At 36.3% G+C, this 16575-nt stretch overlaps 1 protein-coding gene across 1 annotated transcript in view; it reads left to right on the forward strand.

Annotated features, from left to right (window-relative positions):
• Window positions 1–13398, forward strand: part of deptor (DEP domain containing MTOR-interacting protein) — a 36233-nt gene extending 22835 nt beyond the window's left edge. Inside the window, exons 7-10 of the mRNA XM_079894093.1 lie at window positions 128–265; window positions 5852–5922; window positions 6362–6466; window positions 9902–13398. Coding sequence (XP_079750219.1) covers window positions 128–265; window positions 5852–5922; window positions 6362–6466; window positions 9902–10030 — 443 coding nt within the window. The 3' untranslated portion in view covers window positions 10031–13398. The remainder of the gene's footprint in view (window positions 1–127; window positions 266–5851; window positions 5923–6361; window positions 6467–9901) is intronic.
• Window positions 13399–16575: the final 3177 nt, after the last annotated feature.

Genomic DNA, 16575 nt, shown 5'->3' on the forward strand with positions numbered 1-16575 from the left:
ATCATGGTGTTTTCAGCAGGCAGAAGTGTTGCGTGTGGATTTGAACTGATCTCTATTTGCTCTCTCACTTCCTCTAATACTGTCTCTATCTTACCTAATTTGTCTCTCTCTATCTCCTTCCCCTCAGTCAGTCCCACTAAAGAGATAAAGGTGGTGTCAGCGGTACGGCGGAGCAGTATGAGCAGTAGTTGTGGCAGCAGTGGTTACTATAGCAGTAGCCCCACACTCAGCAGCAGCCCTCCTGTGCTCTGCAACCCCAAGTCTGGTAAGAAAGCCCCCTTCTGTGCCCAAACACCCCAAATACATCATTTCAACATAAAAAAAAGACACAATGACCCGGTTTCACAGACAGGGCTTAGACTAAGCCAGGATTAGACCATAGATCAATTAGGACATTTAAGTAATTTTTATAAACATGCTTAGAAAAAAACATTACCGATGTGCATCTTAAAACTAAAAGGCACTGATATATTTTTAAGATCAGTCAGTGCAAGTTTATTTCAGTGGAAACAGCTCAGACTTACATTTTAGTCTAGGACTAGCCTTAAGCCCTGTCTGTGAAACCAGGGGACAGCATCTTTAAATAAGCAAATCGAGTCAATATTGATTTCTTGTTGTCTTTAAGCTTCTTAACCTAGCGTTAACTAGCATTAGCTTTAGCAGTTATTTTACAACATCTCCACCCTGTTTGTATAATAACATGGCCTCACTTTAAAGCTGCAGTCCGTAGTTTTTCCTCTTTGTCGCCATCTCTGTTCGAAATCTGCAATTGCAGTTATTCGCGGAATTATCAGCTTTACGTGCGTTGTGCCTCGGCATGGCACAGCGCGGATGAATCCAATGTTTTGAGGAGAATGTGCGGCTGTCAGTCACCGCGCCGGTGTGGATACTGTCATTCGTAATCACAGATTCTACTTTTTGGAAGTATGACCAACATAAGAATTTTCACCAGAAAATGTCGTCTGAACAAGTAAAATCCACTTTTGTTCTGACCAACTAAGGGAAAAAATCATTGCAGTAAATCACGCTGATTAAATCTAACGATCGCTTATCATATCATGTCAAATCGTGCAAATTATACTTTGTTCTCAAATTGTTAATGTTAACAACATCAGCATTGCATGACTACATTTAATGCCCTTCCGATATTTATCCTTGTTTTCGCACGGGCTGGTTGCAGCCCGTTTTTTTCTCCGAAGTCTGAAGTCTTTCGCGTTTTACAACGGGTGAATCTCTAGTTGTCACTGGTGATTATCATTTGAACCTTTTTGGATCCACCATCAAATTCATAAGTTCAAGTGTTGTCAAATTATATCAAGTGTTGTGAGAAAAGGCTATAAATCTCCACCTCCAACATCCTCACACGCAATATAGCCTACTAGCCGAGACTCCTTCTTTATGTGTACAGATGTGACGTAATGATGCAAAGACATGCTCGAATTTCCTGCGGAAATCCACCAGTACCACTGGAATTAAAAACATTATTACAAGCTTACCGTTTTGAATCGAGCTAAGGCAAGCAGATCGTTTTGAACACTGGCTGGTTATTTAACGTTTAACTCAACTTTTATAGCTCCAAAATACTGTATGTTTTTCAAGCTGCAGGCGATTTTGTCTTATCAGATTTTCCTGTGGTGTGAGGTTTGTTAAGAGTGATTAAATCTGCAGTGAATGTCAGGGCCGCACCGATCTCAATGTCCTAAATGTCCTAAATGTTGAATATTGCAAAATGATGGACAATGGTTCACATTTCCCGTGGTAATACAATTAAGTAAATATTAAATAAATGAGTAAATAAAGTGAAAGTAAAAAGTGAAACAAGTAAATTAATGATCAAGTAAATTAATAAAAGAGGTGCTGCCGTATGTGGACCCGCAGTTGGCTTGGAAGACGTGGGTAATATGGTTTATCCATTTTGCAACGTGAACTGGAGGTAAGCAACAGTTTGCTAAATTGCAGCTGTTTGATAGCTAAAGAACTTAAAGATCCCCATCTTTTCGTTTTCTTTCTCGCTGCATTAAAGATTAAATGGTTTAATTTTTTTCGTGCAGAAAAACAATGAGTTTAGGGCAATCAGTTCGTAGCTCTGCTTCAACTGTACCATACCCTCACGAGGGGCAACCAACATTTCTGACATGTAGGAAATTCATCCGACTATCCTATTGCCGGTCGGAAGAGGTCAATCACCTCTCGTTTCTCCCTGTACACTGCATGACAAACAACTCACAACAAAGCTAAAATTCGTCCAGATTAAAAAAAGGAGTCGTACAAGTTTGGCTCAAAAACGGACGAAAATCGCAGTGTAGGCCCGGCTTTAAGTTTTTTTCACAACAATGAATTGCTTATAGCTTTCTCAAAGTTATGTTTGTGGTGTTACTGTTCCTTTAACACAGTGGTTCTCAATTCCAGTCCTCATGACCCGCTGCTCTGCACATTTTGTATGTCTCTCTTATCTGACACACTCAGTTCAGTTCATGGAGTCTCTCCTAATGAGCTGATGATCTGGTTCAGGTGTGTTAAATAAGGGAGACATACAAAATGTGCAGAGCAGTGGGTCACGAGGACTGGAATTGAGAACCACTGCTTTAACAGAATACAATGTGTGGAGAGTGTCGTATCAGCATATACCTATATCTATGTTTCTTAAGAGAAGTCAGAAGTTTGTGTGATTGTGTGCTTTCAGGCCATAAAGCCACATCCGCCTGTTCTCCATCTGTTCCGTTTGTCCGTTCTCCACTGTAATCCTGCTTGTTGACAGTAATTCTACGAGGCGTCAACCATGTAGTTCCCATGAACTTCTTCACCCTTCTAACAGGGATTCTCCTTGTTAACTTGTACTAGCAGAATTAGATAAGATTATATTCAAAGGAATAGGTCACCCAGTAGTTTAATAGATCAAATTGGTTTCCTTGGTAGTACAACTGTTGAGAATCTTGTTCTACATTTACACATTGAAGCCCAAAGCATACTTTAGTTTTGAAATGAAAACTTAGCATATGCGTACAGTATTTCGTACAGTCGAACGTACAATATTTCAAAAGGGCTTTTCACACTTTGCTTAACCCCTGTGTTTAAAACCCTGCTTTTAACCTTGTCTAAAGGAATGCTTTTACCCGGGGTTATGAAAGCCTGCTCCGCTTTTGCGGTATTACACCGTGTCCTAACTAAACGCAACACGACACACAACAAAAGGTATCTTTTCCATGTTAATTTCAGACTTTTTGTGCCAACCACAACAATCTACAGGGTATTATATTTTAGAAACAGTTTCTATTTATGCGACGTTGCGGCTGGAGCAACAGCATAAAACGTATGACAATTATAATATACAGATTATATAGTTTTTTAATGTTAAAATCATTTATTGAGAGTTTGAATATCATTTTGCGTGACCTTAATAGCCATACTGAAATCGACAATGGATGATTCACCTCAAATTCACCTCAGAACTCAGTGTATTTTATGACGAAGGTTGTTACAGTCACCCAATATGTATTTTTAATAATGTTAAAATTGTGTAATATTTATGAATTTGATAATGTGTTTATTAATTTTGTTTTGAGAGCTCTGCCCACACTCTTCTGATTGGCTGTGATTTTCAATAGATTTTTTCACGTCTTGTCGCGTCTTGTGTGGACAGACAAATTGCTTGTCACTAGAATCTTGTCGCATTGCGTATGGTTAAGACACGGTGTTACACCACTGGTCTAATATATTATACATAATATATTATATGTGATATGTAACTAGATAGAGTCATATGGACGACTTTTGAGTTGATTTATTTATTTTTTTGGTCATTTTGGAGCTTTGCAGCCTCGCTTTCTATTAATTTTAATTAAAAAAGACTAGCCAGATACTTTTTTGGGTAAACTTTTCTTACAATATATTTAAGCACCTGAAGTTGTCATCCTGATTTCTTGAGGATATTTTTTCATCACTGCCTTGTGATTTTACAAATAATTAAAACATTTTTAAATAATTGGAACTGATTGTGACATGCATTATCTTATTTTACTGTGTCTCTATCTGTTTTTTTCTCACTCCATTCTGAGTGTGTTTGTGTGGAGTAGTAAACTCTCTGACCCATAAAAACTCTCAGGCTGAGAAGTGCCGTAGTACATGCGTAGTGTGTGTGTGTGTTTATGAGAAAGTCTGGCAAGAACACGTAGTCCCCTTCAGGAAAGGCAAGGAGCACAGCCAGCAGGCAGAGAGAGAGAGACAGAGGAACATTTTATACACATACTCAGACTCATCCTCCTCCAACACCAAATTAGAACGTTGGCCTCCATGACGATCCAAGGCGAGTCTGAAGCATGCCTGTAATGAAGCATTCCTCACCTACCACATGACTCAGCCTTCATTTCACCACAGCACAACTCCCCGCTTCATACTCTGCCCCGGGACAGTGAGGCCCACTGTTAAAACCAGACCTGTTCTTTGTCCAACAACGAGGATCCAAGATGCAATCTGTCATCAGAGCGTCTAACGTTATAACATGTTGTACATTTTGAATTTGCGAATATGGAAATAGGCCGCTTTTCCAGATGTGTGTTTTGCTTGTGTGTTTGGCAGTGCCGTTGCCTGTCTCTGATTGGTCAATTTGCTCATCCAATCCTGGGATTACTTAGCTCTCCACCCAAAATCGATGAAAACAAAATGAACTCATGAGAAAAAGTGAATAAGAAAGAATGAGAGAAAAATAGTGAAGCCCAAACATAAATTTGTTTAAAAAAAATCATTCTCTCCCTTTCTTTCTCATTCTCTCTCTCACACACAGACATAATCCTTTCTCCCTGCTTTAAAAAGAATGTGGCATTGTGTGTGAAAGGTTTCATGCATGTATGTGACTCTGTAGGGGGAATGGAAAGGCCCTGGCCTTGTGCTCCCTATTCAGAATATACACACATACAGTAAATATTCTTGGGAAAGTTTACCAACCCTCACATCATTAACTTGCATGTTTTTAAAATTTTAATTGTAAAACAATAATACAGCCCCCAAAATTAAAAAAGTTCAAAAATCAAACTTTTATTTTACAAAATAAAACTTTTATAAAAAATAAAACAAAAAAGTAGCCTAGTCGTTAATATTTTTTTAAAATATATTTGTCTTTAATATTTTGATATTATTACTGTTTCATAGTTTTTTTCTGATAGTACGATTCATTCTGATAATTTTATTCAGTTGACATCTCTACTGTTTAACAATAAAAATCAAATACTGTATGTATATATATATATGTGTGTGTGTGTATGTATGTATGTATGTATGTGTGTGTGTGTGTGTGTATATATATATATATATATATATATATATATATATATATATATATATATATATTTATGCTATATGCATTGCTTCTATAGTCTGCACAATGGGCTCTGATCAGCCAATCAGAAGCCAGTCTATATCTGTGCAGTTGGATCCTGGATTGTGACCAAATGGTTCAGAGTTTGGCTCACTTATTACATTAGTGATGAAGACATCAAACTGATTAGAACCACTTATGTGCTAAATTAGTCCATCACAGTGATGCCACAACCTCATTACTTCATTAAACACGAACCTTCAGCGCTCTATTACAGCTTGATTGTTCTCTCTCTCTCTTTCTCTCTCTCTCACATGTTTTGTTTCAGGATGCCTTTGTGTCAATTCTTTTAATAAAGGATTGTGGATTGCAGTATTATGTCATAAGGAGTAAAGTAAATAGTGAATCAAACTCAGTGTTATTGCAGTGAATAGATAAACTGATCCTTTTACACCATGTGTTGAATAGTCAAATGTTTTACTGTCATGAAAACGGGCCTAGAGTTCACAACTGAGGAACACTGTGTGTATATTTTTACAGTGCTGAAAAGACAAGTGAGCCCAGAGGAACTTCAGGCTCCTGGTGGACCTTACATAAAGAAGACTTTCACAGTAAGTCACACACACGCACGCACGCACGCACACACACACACACACACACACACACACACAAACACGCAAACATACAAAATGTGCACAGACTCCAAGATCTAAGTGCATAATTTACTATGTTTGGTTCAGAGAATCCATTTGCATGGAGGAAAAAGTTCAAGACTAAAATTAGCAAGAGGACGTTTTTCCTCAGATGCATGCGGAGATGATTCTAGCCGAGAGCAATTTAGGATCCCATGAAAGCTGATATCTGTCCTCAGCTGTCAAGTATCTGGACAAGACATGCATTTTCAATGATTTGCTTCCACTGATAATGTTGTTTTATCTGTGTTGTTTGATTATGCCCAAAAAACAGTGCCGGATGCATTTTGCTCATCGCAATTTCATCTCTTTCATGGTGCCTTAGTAAGTTAGCATGCTTGGATGTATATGTTTGCAGATTGTGGGAGATGCAGTGGGCTGGGGATTTGTGGTTCGAGGAAGTAAACCCTGCCACGTCCAGGCTGTGGATCCCGGCGGACCTGCTGCAGCAGTGGGAATGAAGGTACAGTATTTATTACATTTATAAACATTTAGTAAAGTGAGAAAAAGGCATGTCCATATTGTCCATATTTTATTATCTTATTGTGAAGGGATGCACAGATATTACAATTTTGGCAAAACCAATAAGCCAATAAATATTTTCATATTATGGCCAATAACAAGTAAATGGCCACAACCCACCCCGACATGCGCTCATGATTTGTCCAATTTTCATGCGGAAAACCCCCAATGTTTTCATGGTCCCACCACAATGTTCAAGACATGGTTTACCAACAGAAAGATGCTTGGATTGAAAGTGATAAGTTGTACTTCATACATCACTACATTATTGACAATATACAGTGCTATGCATAAGTTTAGACACCCATACTAAAGTTGACTAAAAAGAGGAATAAAAAATCACCTTTTGGAAATTGAACGTAATGCCTTAATTTAAAAAATTAGGAAAAATCCAACCTTTAAGGACACCAATTTTCTTTGTGAATGAATAATGTATCGTAAATAAATAAATGTTCTTCCTTAAAATACAGGGTGCATAAGTTTGGACACCCCTATGTTAAATTCCCATAGAGGCAGGCAGATTTTTATTTTTAAGTATTTTTTTTATTTATTTTTTTAGGATACTATGCATCCTGATAAAGTTCCCTTGGCCTTTGGAATTAAAATAGCCCCACATCATCACATAGCCTTCACCATACCTAGAGATTGGCATGGAGTACTTTCCATAAGATCATCTCTCAATGCAAATCAAACTAGCTATTAGGCTAACTGAAATAAAACCATGCCAATCTCTAGGTATGGTGAAGGCTATGTGATGATGTGGGGCTATTTTAATTCCAAAGGCCAAGGGAACTTTATCAGGATGCATAGTATCCTAAAAAAAAAAAAAAAAAAAATACTTAAAAATAAAAATTGGTGTCCTTAAAGGTTGGATTTTTCCTAATTTTTTTTAATTAAGGCATTAAGTTCAGTTTCCAAAAGATGATTTTTTATTCCTCTTTTTAGTCAACTTTAGCATGGGTGTCTAAACGTATGCATAGCACTGTACCTTTTTTTGTTAAAATTTCTCTGACCTCATCTTTAGAGGTAAAGTTGTCTTCAAGAAACAGGGTTGGAGTTTAGCCATAATGTATTGCCATCAAGTTAATGCAAGATTATGATCCCAGAGATAGATAGAGATGATAGAGATTACAAAATACCCAACCTCATCAACCCACCCAGTCATTTAGGTTTGACCTTAAGCACAGTACAATGAGTGGAGCAATCATAATGTCCTCAAGTCCACTCAGAATATAGTCCGTTTGCCAGATGTTTTTTATGCTGATCCAGGCGAAGACACTTAATGCCTACTGAAAGTGTGTGCATGTCTAATTTACTGTAGTGGCAGATAGAATAATACCCGCCCTCCCTCCTCCTTTGAACAGTTCAGCATTCAGCAGCCATGACCCTAATTTACAGCAATAATGAACCATTACAGTTATGGCAAAAAAAAAAAAAAAAAAAACACTACTCCCTCAGTGCCTCTTCTGAAAGCACATTACATAAGGTCATGTTTGCAGACTGAGCTTATGTGCTCAGTGTGTTTCTGAGGTAAAAACATTGTGCTCTGAGCCAAGACCATAATGCTCTTTTTACTGTAATGAACATTGTTGCAAACACAATTAATATATAGAAAATCGTACCAAGTGAGTAAACAATATTGTGAAAATATGTGCTATTCCATTAATAACATTTTTGCATTTAGTATTGAATATAATTGAATACGTCAATGTTTAGCCATTTCAAAATTGCTTAGTAATGTTGAAAAATTTAAATTGTAAAAAACTAAATAAACGCTTAAATGTATAAATCTATTTATTAACCTCTGAAATCTATTTATTAACCTTTGAAATCTGTCTGTTTGAGGTTGATTCATTTTTAATTGTCTATATAAATCGGCCTTTAAAAGTTTTACACAACTGAACAAGAGAATGTTTGGATATTTTTTTTTAGACCTGAAGAGCACAAAAATGCAATAATTGTTAAATATATTATATTATATTATATTATATTATATTATATTATATTATATTATATTATTACAGTATATTATTTTATTAACAAGGGCTACCCCCTAAAAAGTAATTCAGAGGACCTATTACCACAACTTAATAACATGCATGGTTACCAGAGTTAAATAAACCTTTTAAGTTGCAAACATTGAATTATAATAATGATGATCATTACATCAACTTAATATTGCGTTAAATTGAAATGGACAATTCTGCATTAATTGTTTGTTTACTTGTTTTTTGTCTTAGATTAAGACGTATAAACATAATGAAAATGGATAAACTTTGGAAATTGGGCAGTGCATTTCTAGTTCCCAGCATGCTTTGCATAGGCATGTTAAAATTAAGTGACATTTTATGTTTTTTTAGTAAATGTAAAGACCTTTTATTGTTTAATGCTGTTATGTTTGACATTTAAAATGGTTTCTTTTGTGTTTTGTGGTTACCACTGTGCTGAGGATTAGAGCTTTATGTTATAAGTGGCGACATCAAGGTATAGACTACATTGTATGTAGTTCTATGAGCAATCACTGCACCAATTCCAATGACAAGTATTATCTTACTTGTTCAAAAAAATGTATCTGTTAAATAAGTTATATTTAGCGTGTGCTTTGCTAGCTATGAATTTGAACTAATAAAAATAATATCAATTGCTTTCAGGGCCTCCACTCCATTTATGAGTGAATTATGTTCAAACTAGTTGGAACAACAAAAATGTTCTTAGTAAACTTAACAAATGTGTTTATGCTCCAAATTAAGTTCATATAACTCAGTGGAGTATATTGGTTGAACATTATTTCATTAGAAGTTGTCACAAGTCAAAAAGCTTGATGTAAACGTTTTTCGTCAAACCAAAACATTTATTTTTAGAGTGTACCTCTTAGCAAAGATATTACAAATGCTGTAGTTGTAATCATGCACTAATGTACAGTACAGGTTATGCCAAAACAGATCGTTTAAGCACATGCTGACAATTAAGCAAAATGGCAAGCTTTCAGATGTTGTTTATTTATCATTTGATGCTGATAACGATAACGGTGTGACTCATTTCAGATGGTGGTCTCATTATGGGTTTACCAGGAAGGACATAAAGGCTATAACGTTATTCATTTGCAGAACCTCTCCAAGAGTTAATATAGCTCATTTTAAAAAGCACTCCTCTACCGTTCTCCTGAAAGGTGTAATTGTGTCATGTTGCTGCACTGAGAGAGATTACTATCTGTTTATTGTGTCATATATATGGTTTATATGCTCCATATTCATTATGTTGTTTTTCAGCACTTTTATGTCTTTATCAAAGTACAAAAAGGGTGTAACAATTATGAGTAAACATAAAACTGCAATTGTTTTGCCTCATTAAAGTTTTCTCATGCTCATCTCTACAGGTGTGTCAGTTTGTGGTGGCAGTTAATGGGATGAATGTGCTGAGTCTGGACTACAGAACTGTCAGCAACCTCATCCTCACTGGTCCCAGAACAGTGGTCATGGAGGTTATGGAGGAAGGGGAATACTGAAGACGAGCTCACAGACGCTCTTTATGTTTTTTTGTTCTTCTCTTTCTCTGGACTTTCCTCAGTGAGTGTTTAATGGAATGTTCAGAGAAGTGAACTCTTGATTCCGTTCATCATTTTGATTCGAATTCATTAGTTTAAAGAGCATGACACTAATCTGTGCCTCCCATTGGCTCCTCATTGACTGTTACCGGTCCATGTCAGTTGAGACTTTAACTGGATGGATTATATGGGAAAAGCAACTGCCAAATATCATTTTTAGTAGAACCGCAGCATTTAAAACACTCTTGGAAGGTAGGTTTGCAGAACCAATGCCAAACTAATATATGTGTGCCATTCAGGTGAAAGCACAATTCAGTGCTCTTTTTCGACTGTTTCTTCATTCAGAGTTTAGGCTATGACCTTTCGAGAGTAAAGGAATGCAACATTGTGTCAGGGTTTTTTTTATACTTTGGTTACTTGATCGCAGTGGTGTGGTTTAGTTTTAACTTACTATTTATATCCCTGTCATGCTTGCCGGGACTTAGTAAAATGATATATGTTGACATCCATCAAAATGCAGGGGACAACCAACAACAGCACTTACAGACTTTCAATGAAACTTAAGAGTGAATGTTTAAAACGCTACGCACATCTGAAAGATGTTGTTGTACTGTAACTCGTCTTTAAGTATCTTGTAAGTTAAGCATATTTTTAGTATTTTGTGAAAGTAGTCTTTTGTCTAAATGGCATCAAAAAGGCAAGTAGTTACCTGTAGCTTTAATGTTAATACTACATGACAACATTAAAATGATTACTTATAAAGTGTAACGCAGAAACATACTCTACGCAAGTACTGTACGTGAACGAACATGTGCGCTCTTGCGTGGGTCAGGCGGGAACAAGCTACAGTACTTAAAGGGATAGTTCACACAAAATTTTTAATTCTGTCATCATTTACTCGCCCTCAAGTTGTTCCAAACCTGTATGAGTTTCTTTCTTCTGTTGAACACAAAAGAAAATATAAGAAAAAATTTAGGTAACGAGACAGTTGATGGCACCCATTAACTTCCATAGTAGGAAAAAAAATACTATGGAAGTCAATGGCTAACCGTCAACTGTCTGGATACCAACATTCTTCAAAATATCTTCTTTTGTGTTCAGCAGAAAAAAATAAACTCATATAGGTTTGGAACAACATAAGGGTGAGTTAATAATGACATAATTTTAATTTTTGGGTGACCCATCCCTTTAAGGGTGCAATAGAGTTGCATTAAAAAATTTCTCACTTTAACATGTGTTATTATTCAGGTAAGTTGCTATTGACTTTAATGAACTGGTTCAGTAAGATTGTCTTCAAATAGTTGTTCCAGTAGGTCTAGTTAATATGAAAAAAAAAAATTACGTTTAAAAAAACTTTTACGCTAATTTCCGCAATAGTCTGCGTTTTTGAGTTGCATTAGGTACCCATTTAACAAAAATGCTCTAAGAAAGTTTTGCTACCGTTCCCATCAAGTTATGTAAATGTTATTTCTGAATGTTCTCTGATTGTTTAAAACATTCCATGAATGATGTAGGCTAAACGCAGTTTTGTAGGTAACACATTACAAGTAACGCAAGTTACGTAATCAGATTACTTTTTTCAAGTAACTAATAAAGTAACACATTACTTTTATATTTACAACTAAATATCTGAGATGCTTTTTCAAATAAGTAAAACAAAATGACTTTGTTTTCCCATTTATTGACTGACGTGCTCTCCTGTGGCCATGTTGACAGAAATCGAACGCTTTGTGTGCGCTTTATAAACATGATGGTTATTCTAGACAAGTTATAGACTAAATGTGAGCATGACTCATCTCACTTGCACAAAAAAAGACTCAGTATTCCTTAAAATGAATAAAAACAGTGAAATGCAAACTCAGAATATTATGCAAACCTGCAATAATTAATGTTTAAAAATAGAAATATACTTTATGTATTTAATCTCACTTTATTAAGCAATGTCTTTGCTGCTGACCTTTGATGATCCAATTCAACTATACTAATAAGCAAAAATGACTTTAGATAAAGATCACATTTGTGTTTCTTTTCTTTGTTTTTATTGCTGAAAAGTGTTGAGCTTTTTTCTCCTGCGTTCTATTCTTCAGAGATCCAGAATTGCAGCACAGCTGAGATGTTTGTTTGAGCTGCGCCCTCCACTTTACAGATGTGAATTTGCATTTCACTTTTGGTGTGAAAGGGCCTTTACATTTGCCCAAAAAAAAAAAAAACAGCCCAGCCCAGATGAGAAAAAGTATCGCAAAAGTAACGTAACGCATTATTTTTAAAAGTATCTTTCCCCAACATGTAATGTTTTTGTGCCAACTTGAGAACATTATTAAAGAACATATAGCCTAACTTTGAACGAACATTCTATTAACGTTATAAAGAATGTTTTGTTCATAACTTTGAGAGAAATTGCCAGAACGTTAGACTTGAAGTCTTGAGAACCTTCCCTGTTTTCTGAGGAGACATTTTGGAACTCAACAACGAGCGAAACAGTTTGTATATCTATACACGATTTCACATACTTATTAGCTGTAAAACGTATTGCTATGAAAAAGTCTAATTTAGAGTAGTCATAGAATAGCAGTGTATTAAAGTAAAAAGCGATGATAACACGGTCTATGAATTCACTCACCAGATTTGTTACTAGATTAAGAAATACATTTATTCTATATAAGGCAAATGGGAAATATACAGTAGTGCTGTAAGTTTTAACTCCATTGTGTATTGCAAAGCAGTCATCTGTGCAAAAATGACACAATATGATATTATCATCTATTAGCCTGTGCTCATCTTTTACACATTCCTCACTGCGGATACTTTTTTTGCAGGATGCTTATTGTGCAATTGTACTCATTTGTATTGATGAAAACGACATTAACAGTCACATGATGATCTTTTATTTTAATGGAAAGTAAGTTTGAATCTTCTGTCTTAAAGACCTGTATTGTGCTGCTAATTCTCACGGCTGGTCACGTAACATCTCTAATTATAAAGGATATACCACGTCCTCTATCAAAGATGGTGTTAGTGAAGATTTTGGGGGTGATCATGACAATCAGCATCAGGGTAGTCTGTTAAATACTGGTCCAGATATATGCCACATATTCCCTACCTAGGGGAAGTATAAGCTAATCTAATAATCGTGTAGTCTATTCTGAAATGGAATAAAAAGGAGAGTTTTATTCAAATCTCTTTGAGTTTAGTGTAACTGAGTTCAATGCACGTGTTTGTAAGGAATTAAGCTCATGGTACCATATTGCCTATTTGTATTTCTTCGTGCAGCTCTAAATCATGATTAATGTGTGTTTGATTAATGGCTTATTAAACGCCTTGATTTCATTAAAAAAAAACTTCTGTCTTCTGTGTCTTAAAACCACATAATTCTCACAAATCTATCTATGGCACATGCTTAGAGAGAACATTTTATAATTTATTTTATAATTTTATTACAAAATTTTCGATCTGACATAACCACAGGTTATAAAACTTCAAATATTCTGGTTATTTACCAGCCTGCAGGCTTTTAGATCCTACTGTATATTACTTTATCGAACTATATCTACCCACATGTTCATAACCAGAGACAATATCTGAGACATACCACATGCACTTTGTGTGAAGGAAATGTGATGACGTAATGCTATTGACCTGAATTATTTAGGTTTGCTAGTGCCATCTGTTGGTTAAAGAGATTTCGCGCCTTTTTATGAACATTCGAGCTCCGAACTTTATAAATACACCTTTGTTTAAAAATAAATAACAAAATAAAAATTAGTTACTGTTAGATTTTTAGATCTTTTATTTAGAACCTTCTTCAAGTTTTTGAGGTAATTAGGCTAGGCTACTACCAGTATAGGCCTAATTACTTGTCCAGTTCTTTGTCGTATCGCTAGAGGGCAGTGTTACTCTACGCCTCGTCTAATATTAGCTTCACTTTAGTTCTGTGGTATTAAAAGTTAAAATATTGACCGTCAGCAGCCAAAACAATGTCAAGATGACATTCCTTTAAACAACGTACCTTCTGAGTAATCTTCTTTGCTGACAACAGGTTATAAATGTTTCACTTTTGTTATTTTGTTATACCTACTGAGACAATGCATCATTCCAATTCCTATTAAAGTGCTCCTCTGTTTTAGTATATTAATATTACCTGTTGTCCGAATGAAACATACTGTAACCACATGAATTTTCCCTCTTTTTTACTTAAAGCACAGCTTAAGCTACAGCTCTGGCTGTAGGACTAGACGAAGTGAGATTTGAGTGTTGATAGGTGGTCTAAGCAAAAGACCTTGGGTAATTCTCTACACACTAAATGAGGTAAGAACAGATAAACAGATGTTTAACCTCTGTCTTCAGTCAACCATCCCCCGTTGAGGCTGTTACTCGGGTTTAATAAGTAATACTGAGTTCGTTTTTTTCTCTGGCTATTCATTTTTGAGGATGTAACGTTAATGATCTCCAGTCATTTTAATCAAATTCGACAACATAAGAGCTACACTATTTACAAGATGTGATTAGCACAGATGTCAAATAAATCATGATTACTGTGAATTAATTTAATGTGTGACTATAAACTATGCGAAAGAACAGAAGTGCAACAAGTGCATCATTAAACTGCAGAAACATGACTGAAGTGATTTGAGTGCTTCCGAACAGCCACATTATTCCACAGAAGTGACCATGCAAAGGTTTATCTCCTAAAGCAATGTTCTGCTGCTGGTTCCCAGAAGTGGGAGGGGAAGGGAGTCTAGATGCTTTCTTAGTTCAATAGGCCAGACAGTTCACTGACAGCTGATGAATGAATCTTATCAGATGTCAACCGCTCCGTCCTTGGTAGTCCCTCAATCTCACTCCACAGCTCTAACCATCATGTTTCTAAAACGAAAAAAAAAACATATTGCCTGTTTCATTTTGCATCATGCATTTGACTATTAACGATAGGCCTCAGAGAGAACATGAGGGAAAAGTTGCATCATTTTGCACTAATGCTTTCGTTTCGTGTTCATATTGTTGTAGACGTCTTTGCTTGGATCTCAGGAAAGGACAGACCACATACCCCTTGCACTTTTGTGAGCACATTGCCCAGGCTGTTTATGCAAGATATCATTGGCCAACAATGCAGTTATGCACACTGATTACCTTCACAGACCGTCTGTGGAAAAATATTAACCTTGTTTTGTGTTAATGATGAATCTTTTGTGAAACCTCCTCACAGTGAGATGAGAGGACTTGCCAAATCTTAAAAATAAGTCTAACAAGGGCATGGCTCATCAGCCCCCTTCATACTACTCAAAAAAGTCTGGAAACCAGCCAGATTTACATGAATATGCAAACCCGATCTGTATTCCATGTCCTTCCAAGTTTGCTAAGGGATTCGTTGGCCTATTAAATAAACACTGAGACAGGCATATTCACAAATGGTTCCTGAAGATAAAGAGGCTGCAATTTCAAAGATCGATATGCACTGGAATAGTCCGTGCCACGGCCGTGACCCCAGCGAAGCCTCCAAGGTTTGTTTGCGTTCGGCGTGCTTTAAAACCTTTATTCCTAAAGACCTTTGTTCGTCCTTGAGAGGTGTGTCCGATTTGCTACCATATGCATCTCTGCAGTTCAATCCATCCAAACTCTGTGTGTGTGCATGTGAAAATGCCTTTATGTTAATCAGCTTGTCTGTGTGAACTGCTCTTTCCTGTATCCCCAGGGTCTTGCAGACTCCTCCACACCGTCATCTTTTGCCGTATCCCATGGTTAATTAGAAGTCGCTGGGTAATGTAAGGTTCCTTTGGAGCCTGCTGAATGAACCCACTGATTAGCCCACAATGCCTCATTACGCTTGGCCTTGTCATTTGGGAATAAGCCATTCAGAGTTAAAGAGCTTACAGCCACTGCATCTCGGCATCCAGGTGTCACCGTTCCAGTCCCGCGCCGACTGTACATTCAAGTTGATCAATGCTGTATACGCTGCAAGCCGGGCTGCTTTCAATGAGCCATTTATTCTGTGAATATGTTTTTGAAAGTCTATAAGATTCTCTTAGCTTTGAAATCAAAATGTCCTCTTTCTTTTTAAAGGATGCGTTTGCAATAAAGTGCTGTAAACATTCCTGCACTATAATGCTCAGCAATAAACAAGTGTAGCCTAAGACCTGTCCTCAGAGATTCAAAGCAGTTTGAAACATTTTCAGAGATATTTGCATATTGTTATTGCTTGTAAATTGAGTCATATTTGTTTGCACTGAAGCCAACAATGTGAACATAAACATACATTACATTAGCACACTCTTATGACCTTCAAAAACATGTCGGAGGATCATATGGAGGGGTTTCATGATATGATCATCTCTGTAATTATTTACGCATCAGATAAATCATGCAAATGAAGCGGTTCATTCAGACTGCAAATCTGCAGTCTCGTGGGAAGTACTGCCAGTGTGATGGCCCAAGGAAATCAAATAATGAATAATGAAAGTCAAATATTCTTTTATCCCCATAACCAAGCAATATGGATGTGGATTACAAGA

The sequence above is a fragment of the Squalius cephalus genome (genome assembly GCF_949319135.1).
Source record: "Squalius cephalus genome assembly, chromosome: 15".
In the NCBI taxonomy this organism is placed as follows: domain Eukaryota; kingdom Metazoa; phylum Chordata; class Actinopteri; order Cypriniformes; family Leuciscidae; genus Squalius; species Squalius cephalus.